Source organism: Hylobates moloch, unplaced genomic scaffold (genome assembly GCF_009828535.3).
Source record: "Hylobates moloch isolate HMO894 unplaced genomic scaffold, HMol_V3 SCAFFOLD_3, whole genome shotgun sequence".
Lineage (NCBI taxonomy): Eukaryota > Metazoa > Chordata > Mammalia > Primates > Hylobatidae > Hylobates > Hylobates moloch.
In genome coordinates, this window is record NW_026652278.1 from 119648935 (window position 1) to 119660945 (window position 12011).

Genomic DNA, 12011 nt, shown 5'->3' on the forward strand with positions numbered 1-12011 from the left:
CGGGCAGAGGCGCTCCTCACTTCCCAGACGGTGGGTGGCCGGGCAGAGGCGCTCCTCACTTCCCAGGCGGTGGGTGGTCGGGCAGAGGCGCTCCTCACTTCCCAGACGGTGGGTGGCTGGGCAGAGGCGCTCCTCACTTCCCAGACGGGGCGGCTGGGCAGAGGCGCTCCTCACTTCCCAGACGGGGCGGTCGGGCAGAGGCGCTCCTCACTTCCCAGACGATGGGTGGCCGGGCAGAGACGCTCCCCACCTCCCAGACGGGGCGGCCGGGCAGGGGCTGCAATCCCAGCACCCTGGTAGGCCAAGGCAGGCGGCTGGGAGGCAGAGGCTGCCGCGAGGCCAGACCACGCCACCTCACTCCAGCCCGGGCAACACCAAGCACCGGGTGAGCGAGACTCCGTCTGCAGTCCCAGTACCTCGGGAGGCTGAGGCGGGCAGAGCACTCGGCGTCAGGAGCTGGCGACCAGCGTGGCCAACATGGCGAATGCATGCCTGCAGCCAAAGGAGAAAAAGCAGGCAGCGGTGGCGCGCGCCGGCAGTCCCAGGCAGTCCGCGGCGCGGGCAGCAGGGAGCCGAGTAGATTGCCAAAGAAAGAAAGGGAGGGAGGGAGGGAGGGAGGGAAGGAAGGAAGGAAGGAAAGGAAGGCTGTAGGAATCTTTTTAAAGTACTTTACATCTTAAATCTCGGAAATCACCAGTAAAGAACTTACCCATGTAACGAAAACACTACCTGTTCCCCAAAAAACCTATTGAAATAAAAAATAAGAAGAAAATAAAGATAATTCTAGTTGTTTAAAATAAATAATAAAAAAATAAAATCCCCCCTTTGTTTAAAGATAAATAGCCTAGGAATTGTTAAGTAAATAGCCTAGGAATGGTTAAGTAATTTACTTGTTAAAGGCAAGCAAAAAAATCCGTGTTCTTAATGACTACATTATAATGCTTCCAAAAGGAAGCAATGAAATTATCAGTATTATTTATTAGTATAATAAATAATTATACTATACTCCTTCATTAGTATAAATGTAGTTGCATAGCATTTTTATTGTTGTCTGGACAGATCAGTTTTTAGTGTATTTTTTAGACTGCTATGTTAATGAAAATTACAGGATCTCGTACATTTATTTAATCACAAAAAATGTTATGTGCATACTCTGTCTCTAGTTTGTTATCACCTGCAGTAGTTGTGAAATTTAGGAACATTTCTCCACTAGCTTAAGTTTTAAAGCTGCCCATCAAATATGTGTTGATGATAAAAGCAAGCATTTGTTTCACTTTTTTTCAACCCCACAAGGAAGAGCCATGGAAGAACTTCTTTTTTGTCAATGTCTGCTATCTTCCCTAGTTTTATGTGCATTAATAACAAATTCTTATAATGGCAAATATGCTTTATATTTTTGAAATATACCTTTGAAATATAGTCATGTGTGGCATTCCACTTTTTATTGATCTGCTACTATTAAATCCAACTTTTTTATTGCATTTTAAGTATAATTGGTCCCTCTTTCATATATTTATAAAAATTATCCTTTAACTTAAGAATTTAAGATATTTTAGAAATTTGGATAGTTACTTGGTACACTTTTCTTTTCTAGGGTTTATTACCAAAGCCAAAGAAAACTCCATTTCTTGTCTCCTTTTTCATTGCTCAAGTTGTGACTACATGCTCTGGAATACTTTCTTATCCCTTTGACACAGTTAGAAGACGTATGATGATGCAGGTATTTTATGTTATTGTTTCTAAGCTTAGTTGAGTTTTTAATATCTCTGATATTTAGTATAATCAAATTTAAGAGAAATGTTGGCTGAAAGGCATAGGTCATTTGTTTTATTTAGCTAAAATAAATACATGATGTATTCTGTCTTATATTCTTTCATATCCTAAAATAACCATCAGCCAGCAAAGCTTCTTCCTCACCTACCATCAAAACAGAAATGCCTACTATTCCTGTAGCATATATTGCTTGGAAGGTAGAGGGTTATGGCAGAAATTGGATGAGTATGTCTATCTTAACTGAAATATTAGATTAAGTAGAATAAGCCCAGTCACAAGCTATTGAAATATTTCATTATTTATTGTAATATATTTTTAAGAAAGTAAACAATTTTGAACTCCAAGGACAAAAACTTGTTTGTAATGATTTATGTTCTAAATATAAATCCCTAAACCAAATTTTTGATACATTTGATCTCTATTGTTATTACCAATTGACCATCCCAAATCTGAAAATCCTAAATCCAGAACACCCCAAAATTCAAAATGTTTTGAGCACCAACGTGATGCTCAAGGGAAATGCCCATTGGAGCTTTTCGGATTTCAGATGCTCAGCTGGTAAGTATACAAAGCAAATATTTCAAAATCTGAAAAAATTCAAAACACTTCTAATTCCCAGCATTTCAGATAAGGAATACCAACCTGTACTTATTACATTCATCCATTCAGCAAATATTTGCATGCTTAATCTATGCTAAGCTCTGGTGACAGAAAAAGACAAAATCTGCACCCAAATTCATAGTCTAATATTGAAGAAAACAATTAATGGTTTAAATACAAATGTGTGTAGGTTCCAGGAATACATAGAGGAGGGTTGCCTAAATGCTTAAAATGATCAGACGTGGTCTCTTAAAGAGCTAAATCTCAGTGAGTAGGCTTACTTCAGTCAGTGAGAGAACATTCTAAGCATAGGGGGAAAATCATACACAGAAATATAGCCTGAGAAGTAGTTCAGGATAGCCAGGTCATAAGTTTTATGAGGGCAAGTGAAAATAATGAGGTCAGAAAACTAGAATAGTAATATAGTGCTTATTATATGCTTTATACTGTCCTAAGAATTCTATACTTTTACTCATTAAATTCTCAAAACACTGAGGTGTAGTTCCTATCATTATCCTCATTTTTATTGACTACAAAATGGTTCTGGAAGGACCAGTAGGCAATCTGGCAGATTAAAACTAACCCATTACTTCACTTAGGGATAATACTTAGAGTTATTCCATTTATGTCTGTGTTTCTTCTCTTTCTGTAGCTAGCTCTAATTTAGCACATTGAGAAACTTTTTTAAATGGAAAATTAATTTGCATGTGACTATGGTTTGGGTCAGTGGTATTATATTAAATTTCCTGAATTTGATAACTGTACTTTGGATATGTAAGAAAATATCCCAATATTTGGAAAATATGCACTTAAGCCAGGCACTGTGGCTCATGCCTGTAATCCCAACACTTTGGGAGACTGAGGACAGCGGATCACAAGGTCAAGAGATCGAGACCATCCTGGGTAACACGGTGAAACCCCGTCTCTACTAAAAATACAAAAAATTAGCCAGGTGTGATGGCGGGCGCCTGTAGTCCCAGCTACTCGGGAGGCTGAGGCAGGAGAATGGCATGAACCGGGAGGCAGAGCTTGCAGTGAGCCAAGATGGCACCACTGCACTCCAGGCTGGGCAACAGAGGGAGACTCTGTCTCAAAAAAAAAAAAAAAAGAAAAGAAAATATGCACTCAAGTGTTTAAGGATAAACAGCATGATGTCTGCAACCTAATCTCACAACAGTACAGAAAAAAAAATATGGGAATATGAGTCTTATATATGTGTGTGTGTATTAGTTTGCTAGAGCTGGTGTCACCCACAAAAGTGGTTTGCTTAAACAACAAATTTATTTTCTCACAGTTCTGAAGGCTACAAGTCTGAGATCAAGATGTCAGCAGACTTGGTTTCCTCTGAAGACCTCTCTCCTTGTCTTATAAATGGCTGTCTTCTTCTTGTGTTTTCACAGGGGTTCTTCCTCCGTTCCTCTTTTTTTTTTTTTTTTTTGGAGACGGAGTCTCACTCTGTCGCCGAGGCTGGAGTGCAGTGGTGCAAACTCAGCTCACTGCAACCTCCGCCTCCCGAGTTCTAGCAATTCTCCTGCCTCAGCCTCCCGAGTAGCCGAGATTACAGGCACACACTGCCACATCCAGCTAATTTTTTGTATTTTAGTAGAGACAGGGTTTCACCATGTTGCCCAGGCTGGTTTCGAACTCCTGAACTCAGGCAATCCACCCACCGAGGCCTCCCGAAGTGCTAGGATTACAGGCCTGAACCACCACGTCTGGCCTGTTCCCCTTTTTATAAGGACAGTCATATTGGCTTAGGGTTCACTCTTGTGATCTCATTTAATTCTAATTACCTTTAAAGACCCTATCTCCAAATACAGTCACATTCTGAGGTACTGGGGGTTATTAGGATTTCAATATATGATTTTAACAATTCAGCCCATAACAGTACTACTTAATTTTTGTATTTTCATTTTACATCCCACAACTTTGTTAACCCTATTACACAAATGTGTATGTACATACTTTCCAAGTTTTGTTTTTTTGTTTTTTTGTTTTTTTGTTTTTGAGACAGAGTCTCGCTGTGTCGCCCAGGCTGGAGTGCAGTGGCGCAATCTCGGCTCACTGCAGGCTCCGCCTCCTGGGTTCACGCCATTCTCCTGCCTCAGCCTCTCCAAGTAGCTGGGACTACAGGCGCCCGCCACCACGCCCGGCTAATTTTTTGTATTTTTAGTAGAGACAGGGTTTCACCGTGGTCTCGATCTCCTGACCTCGTGATCCACCCTTCTCGGCCTCCCAAAGTGCTGGGATTACAAGCGTGAGCCACCGCGCCCGGCCTCCAAGTTTTTATTGACACGAACAGGCATATAATCTGCAACTAGTATCAGGGTTTTCTTCCTTCCTTATCAATTCTTACACCTTTTATTTCTCTTTCTTGCCTTTCTGTACTCACTGAGACCCCAGATTCAGTGTTATATTTACAAAGTAGTAACTGGCAACCTTATCTTGTTCCTAATCATACAGAAAATGACATCAGTGTTACATAATATTAACTGTGGGGGTTTTTTGTCATTATCCTTTATCATGTAATGACAGTTCCTTTCTGTTCCTGGATTACAACAATTTTTAATTATGAATGGCCGTCATGTTCTTTCTATATCTGCTGAGATGATTAAACTTTTTTCTTTTAATATGTTTACGTATTGTGTTAAATTAATCTGTTTTCTAGAGCTAACTCTTATAAGCCTGGGATAAACCCAGTTTGTAAGTATTGTATTCTGTAGCGCTTGCTAGATTTGATTGCTGGGTTTTGTTCAGGATTTTTGCATCCACGTTTAATGACACTGGCTTGTATTTTTCCTTCTTGTATTGGTGTAGTATGACTTTGGTAGCAAGGCTGTGCGAGCCTCATAAAATATTCATCCCACTTTTTCTCTTCTCTAGAATAATTTCTGTAAGATTGGAATTAAATGTTTAGCAGAACTCACATGTAAAGCCTCTTGGACATGTGGTTTTCTTTATAAGAAGATTTTCTTTTTTTTTTTTTTTTTTTTTGAGACGGAGTCTCGCTCTGTCGCCCAGGCTGGAGTGCAGTGGCGCAATCTTGGCTCACTGCAAGCTCCGCCTCCCGGGTTCACGCCATTCTCCTGCCTCAGCCTCTCTGAGTAGCTGGGACTACAGGCGCCCGCCACCACGCCCGGCTAATTTTTTTGTATTTTTGGTAGAGACGGGGTTTCACCGTGGTCTCGATCTCCTGACCTCGTGATCTGCCCTTCTCGGCCTCCCAAAGTGCTGGGATTACAAGCGTGAGCCACCGCGCCCGGCCCTATAAGAAGATTTTCAACAACTGATTGAATTTTTAACAACTATGGTATTGTTCCAGTTCTTTTCTACTCTGTTGGTAAATTATACTTTTCTAGGAATTTATCCATTTCTTATGACTTAAAAATAATTGTCATGAAGTTTTTAATGATATCATCTTGCTCTTAAATTTCTGGATCATCTGCCTTTTTGTTACCGTTGCCATTTCTGATAATCTTGGGGCCTTTCCTCTTTTTTCCTCAAACAGTATTTCCAAGCTCTGTCAGCAAAGTATTTCAAAGACCTAACTGGACTTTTTTTGTGCTGTTGTGTGTGTTTTCTATTTCCTTTACTTCTGCCAGTTATTTTCTTGTTTTTACTTTCTTTAGGTTTATACTTTGTCTAAAAATGTTTAGGTTGCTCATTAACTTTTAGCCTTTTCTAATATTTCAAGGTCATTAATTTCCTTATAAATTACCACTCAAGCTGCATCTTAAAAATTTAGGTAAGAGGTTTTGTAATTATCATTTGGTTTTCAGTATTTTCTAAGGAGAAGTGTTCTTCTTAACATCCCAACATATGATTTCTTTTTTTTTTTTTTTTTGAGACAGGGTCTTACCCTGTCACCTAGGCTAGAGTGCAATGGTGTGATCATGGCTCACTGCAACTTTGACCTCCCAGGCTCAGGTGATCCTCCCACTTCAGCCTCCCAGGTAGCTGGGACCACAGGCATGTGCCAGCACACCCAGCTAATTTTTTGTATTTTTTGTTGAGATGGCATTTTTCCATATTGCCCAGGGTGGTCTCAAACTCTTGGGCTCAAGCGATCTTCCTGCCTCGACCTCCCAAAGTGCTGAGATTACAGGCATGAGCCACCGTGCCTAGCCCATATGGTATTTTTCTATTTTGCTATTGATTTCTCAGTTAATTGTAGTGTGGTGAGAGGATAAATCATGGTCTATGTGATGACATCCTTTGACATTTGTTACGCCTAATGTATGGTCAGTTTTCAAGTGTGTCTGAAAAGTACGAATGTTCTCTAACCACTAGGGACAGTAGTCATATATGCCTTTTAACACAGTGCTACTCAACACAGTGTTTATCTTATCTATCCTTAGTGCTAATAGAAGACTATCTTAAGATAAAAAATATTCAGATGACGGAAAACCCTTTGTCTTTCTTTGTATAGAGTGGTGAGGCTAAACGGCAATATAAAGGAACCTTAGACTGCTTTGTGAAGATATACCAACATGAAGGAATCAGTTCCTTTTTTCGTGGCGCCTTCTCCAATGTTCTTCGTGGTACAGGGGGTGCTTTGGTGTTGGTATTATATGATAAAATTAAAGAATTCTTTCATATTGATATTGGTGGTAGGTAATCGGGAGAGTAAATTAAGAAATACATGGATTTAACTTGTTAAACATACAAATTACATAGCTGCCATTTGCATACATTTTGATAGTGTGTTATTGTCTGTATTTTGTTAAAGTGCTAGTTCTGCAATAAAGCATACATTTTTTCAAGAATTTAAATACTAAAAATCAGATAAATGTGGATTTTCCTCCCACTTAGACTCAAACACATTTTAGTGTGATATTTCATTTATTATAGGTAGTATATTTTAATTTGTTAGTTTAAAATTCTTTTTATGATTAAAAATTAAAACATATAATGCTGAAATCTAAGAAATGAAAGTATCTTCTTTTAAATTGCTATTCATTTAATATACCTGTTTTCCCATCTTTTAAAGTCATATGGTATGACATATTTCTTAAAAGCTTATCAATAGATGTCATCATATCTGTAGGCACAAATAAGCTTTGTTCTATATCTCTTCTAAGACAGCTGTTATTACTGTGTATAATATTTACAGTATCAGCCTTTGATTATAGATGTGATCATTTAAAATTTGATAATGACTTTAGTGACATTATAAAACAAACTGGAAAATAAAAATGGCTTATCTGCTGATGTTTATCTTTAAAATAAAATCTTGCTAGTGTGAATATATCTTAGAATAAAAGGTATCCTCTTGAAAATTAGTTTGTATATTTTGTTGACAATAAAGGAAGTTTAAAACTGTTATAAAGGAGTCTTTTTTTCCCTGACTCTGACTTTATTAGTAAGCAGAGTATAGCAAAATTTTTGTCAGAACTGGCTTAACTAAAGAAAAAGGTATTTCTCAATGGACAGATATAAACAGCATTCGAAGGTTTTGTACAGGAGTTTGTATTGTTTTTCAGAGCTGTTGTAGAATACAGTATATTTGAAATCCCCAAGTTTTTAACATTCTAATGAGTAAAGGGATGTTAAGCTAGTGGGGATAAACTATAGACGGATTTTGTGAGGCTGTGAATGGGCAAAATGGGGTGGATGAACTTCCTCATGCACAGGGACAAAGTGTATTTCAAGGACAATAATACAGACCATACTTTTAAATATATTGGTTTTATCCCTCAAGAGGAAAAAAAGTCAAACTCTAAACATCGTTTCTTGCAGTGGTCAACATAACGGAGTTACAGGAACAAAATAGAAAATATTTTCCTTTCCTGCTACACTATCAAATGGTTCAAAGAAAGATGGTTAAAATAACCAAATATGAGGAATAGTTTCCCATATAAAGAGTAAGATAATATAAAAGTTTTCAGTTTGTACAGAGGCATGCATAGAGGAAAAAAAGGCTCTAAATTCTGAATGGCATGGATAGAGGGCAAACAGGAATTTAATCGCTAAATTGCTAGACAAAAATTCTATTCTTTGAAGCCTAAAAGATGTATAGTTAGAACAAAAAGTAAAAATATTACTTAGTATCCTGGACAGAGCTAAAACTGTATAAACTACATTAAACTGTTATTAATGAGAGATAGTTTATAGTGAGCAAAATCATAACATGCTTTTATAAGGAAATTATTTTTTAAAATCTTAACATTGGAAAATGAATAGTTAAAATATATTTAAAATATATACAATTTTTATCTTAAATGACTAGTGCTGCATCTTTTTTTTTCTGTAGAAGAGAGCTGGAGTACTGCATCTTTTACAGTGTCTTATTGGATAGGATTTTTAATTTCCTGCCCTAAAACTATCTCCCCAAATAATACCTAAAATTCCATTCTCAGAGCTTCATTCTCTTAATTCATTAAAATACACCCTCCATAAAACAAGATGACCTTTTAAGTTGGTAGTCATTTATACTTACTGAAACTACATTTATTTTGACGAATTTTACATTGTTTTCTCACAGCACGTTATGCTAGAGAAAGTGGAGCGGGGAATGAAAATAACAGACATTGTCTGGGTAGTAAGAGGCCAAAAGCCCCTGAAGAGATTTTTGCTGTTTTATATTCCTACTCTAGATTGATGCTTTCTAGTAAAAATTAGAACTTTGGTACCCTCACATTAAATTTTCTGAAGCAGTTCCTTTGTTCATATATAAACATTATGCTACACAAGTAAGAAATTGATACCTTCATTCCTCATTAGCTGATAGATCGAAATGTAGATTCAGAAGGGCTCCTTTTCTTCCACCACTTCTTAAATGTTAGTATTCTCCAGGGGCCAGTCCTTTGCTCTTTTCTCACTTTATATATGGTAGATTGTGCTGACACAGATGCCCCTCCCCCACAAGAACATGCTGGATAAAATATATCCAAAAAGATTTGGTTTGGTTTTGTATTGTTTTAAATAGGGAAATAGCATATCAAGAGATGTCAGAAATAAGATGCTCAAGGCCAGGAGAGTAACTGGGAGCTAACATTGTAGCAGCCCACAGATTTCAGAAACAAATAGACACTAAGGGTGATTTTGACACCCACATATGTAGATAGGAATTAAGGAATTGGGGCCCTGGTAGAGTAGGCGGTTGAAATTGAAACATACCATGCCTACCAACCACACAAACTGTCCAGTGAAGTTACAAACTTGGGTCTAGGCACAGGATGCGAGGCATGCAGCTGGTTTGAGGCCAGGAATTCAAGGCCAGCCTGGGCAACATACCGAGACCCCTGTCTCTAAAAAAATAATAATAATTAGCCAAGTGTGCTGGCACATGCCTGTAGTCCCAGCTACTCAGGAGACTGAGGTGGGAGGATCACTTGAGCCCAGGGGACTGATGCTGCAGTGAGCCAAGATCATGCCACTGACCTACAGCTTTGGCCACAGAGCAAGACCCTATTTCTGTTTAAAGAAAAAAAAGCTACAATCTTAAAAAAGAGTGTTTTATTTAAGAAGAGACGCTAGAAAAATAGGCAACAAATCATAGTGGAAAAGAATTGCCAACTACCCCAACAGTGAACAGGGAAAGAAAAACCCACCTGTGATGTCTCTGGTTTGGGGGTTAACAATTTTAAAAATTAAAAAGCCACCTGTGAGAAATCAAAACCCCACAAGCTTGTGCCACAACAAAGTATAGAACACATATATATATATATATTTAAACTATCCATATAACACAGGAACTCCAAGCCAAACCATTAAAACTGTTATAGGACCAGTGAAGCCCTCAGGGCATTGGCAAAAACAAATACAAAACCTCTCTGAAACACTTCTACAACCTAGGCCACAAAAAATCCTACAGAAGAGGTAGCCTTCAATGAAGATGAACTGATGAGTCACTGAGAAAACAAAGCACTGTGTGGCAAAAGTGGTAGACATGACAAACAGAATTAGCACCCCAAGAACTAAAAATGTGATGAAACACTGTAAAAGAAACTATAAAATCAGAATGTTTAAAATGATAGACTTTTTAAGTAATTAGATTTTTTATTTTTTAATAAAAATAATACAGTATGAAAGGACAGGCAAGTTTGAAAAAACATCTAGAAATTGTGAGTACAGTGTTTGAAATTAAAAACATGACAAAGGAGGGTCTAAAGGTCATAGTGGTTTGAATACATTTTACATATTCTAATAAGAGATCCAGAAGAAACTGAAAAAGGGTGTGAGAGACAACAAAAGAATAATGTTTGATACTTTTCCAGAATCTCAAGAATCCATTTGTCTTCAGGTTAACAAAAAACTCTTGAGTGAATAAAAGCAAATCTACGATTAAAGACATAATAAAATTGCAAAATATCAAAGAAAAGACAAACTGATTATTTAAAAAGGAACATTATTTACACTCAATAATGGATGACAAAAGATTGGAAAATACTGTCAAAATTTCTACAGTAAGCTAAGTTATTATTAAACAGTACCATGACAGTAATATTTTCAAAGTAGTTCACCATTCAGAGACCTTTGCTTAGCAGTCCCCAACCTTTTTGGTATGAGGGACCAATTTCATGGAAGACAGTTTTTCCACAAATTGCGGGAGGATGTTCGCAATGAAACTGTTCCACCTCAGATCATCAGGCATTAGATTCTCATAAGGAACATGAAATTTAGATCCCTTGCATGCGCAGTTCACAATAGGGTTCACATTCCTATGAGAATCTAATGCCACCTGATGGGAGGCAGAGCTGAGGTGGTAATGCTTGCCTGCCCTCTGCTTACCTGCCATGTGCCCAGTTCATAACAGGCCACTGACCAATTTGGCTGCTTGGGGATTGGGGACCCCTGCCTTTGCTGAAAGGAAGCCGAACTCAAGAAGAAGTCAAGTTGAATGCAAGCAGCAACAAAGTAAAGAAATTGGTAAACATGTTAGTAGACCTAGATAAACACTGCCTGTGAAAGGAAAAATACATACTTTTTGGTGAGAGGAGTGACTTATCTTGATGAATTTCAGAATAATTTAGCCTCTTTCTCACTTTTCTTGGGAGCCTACACACATTCTTTTCTCTTGCTCTTTGCTATGAGTTTATAGGAGAAGACCCCAATGTAACATTAGTGTGTATTACTGTGACTAGATAGATAAGTCTACTTAATTCTGGGGTGCAATAATTAACAAACCCATAGGCACCTAAGACATTTCTCTAATGTTAATGTTAGGTACACAGCTAAGGCTAGTCCTCAGAGAAGCAGCCTGCCTACAAAATCACACCTATAGGCAAAAATAGAGCAGCCTGGGGACACCTGCACAGATAAGCAGGCAGGGTCCAGCACAGAAGCCTTTTGTTCTTTATGTGATTGGCAGGCTCCCAGGAAAAAGTGTCCTCCCCTTTTCAGACATGTACACGATGGGCTCCATGGGAACTTCTGCAGGGAGAAGGAGGGGTTACCTAAATTAAGCCCACAGTTACAGAAACAAGAGAAGTGGCACTTTGTGCTTGCCTAGAGACATACCCACAACTACATAAGATAAGGGGAGTTGCACAGACAGCTACTAATAAGAGAAATTACTCAAACAGCTACAGAGATGAGGGGAGTTTCTTATGAAAGCTTTTGAATTCAACTGTAAGAACAGCAACCCATAGGGCTCCCCTCTCCACTGTGCAGAGCTTTCTTCTTTTGCTTATTAA

The 12011-nt window shown here is 38.3% G+C and overlaps 1 protein-coding gene across 1 annotated transcript in view; it reads left to right on the forward strand.

The window, feature by feature from the left end:
* Positions 1–7702, forward strand: part of SLC25A31 (solute carrier family 25 member 31) — a 46728-nt gene extending 39026 nt beyond the window's left edge. The window contains exons 5-6 of the mRNA XM_032147099.2: positions 1595–1720; positions 6803–7702. Of these exons, the coding sequence (XP_032002990.1) occupies positions 1595–1720; positions 6803–6991 (315 nt within the window). The 3' untranslated portion in view covers positions 6992–7702. The remainder of the gene's footprint in view (positions 1–1594; positions 1721–6802) is intronic.
* The last annotated feature ends 4309 nt before the right edge of the window (positions 7703–12011 follow it).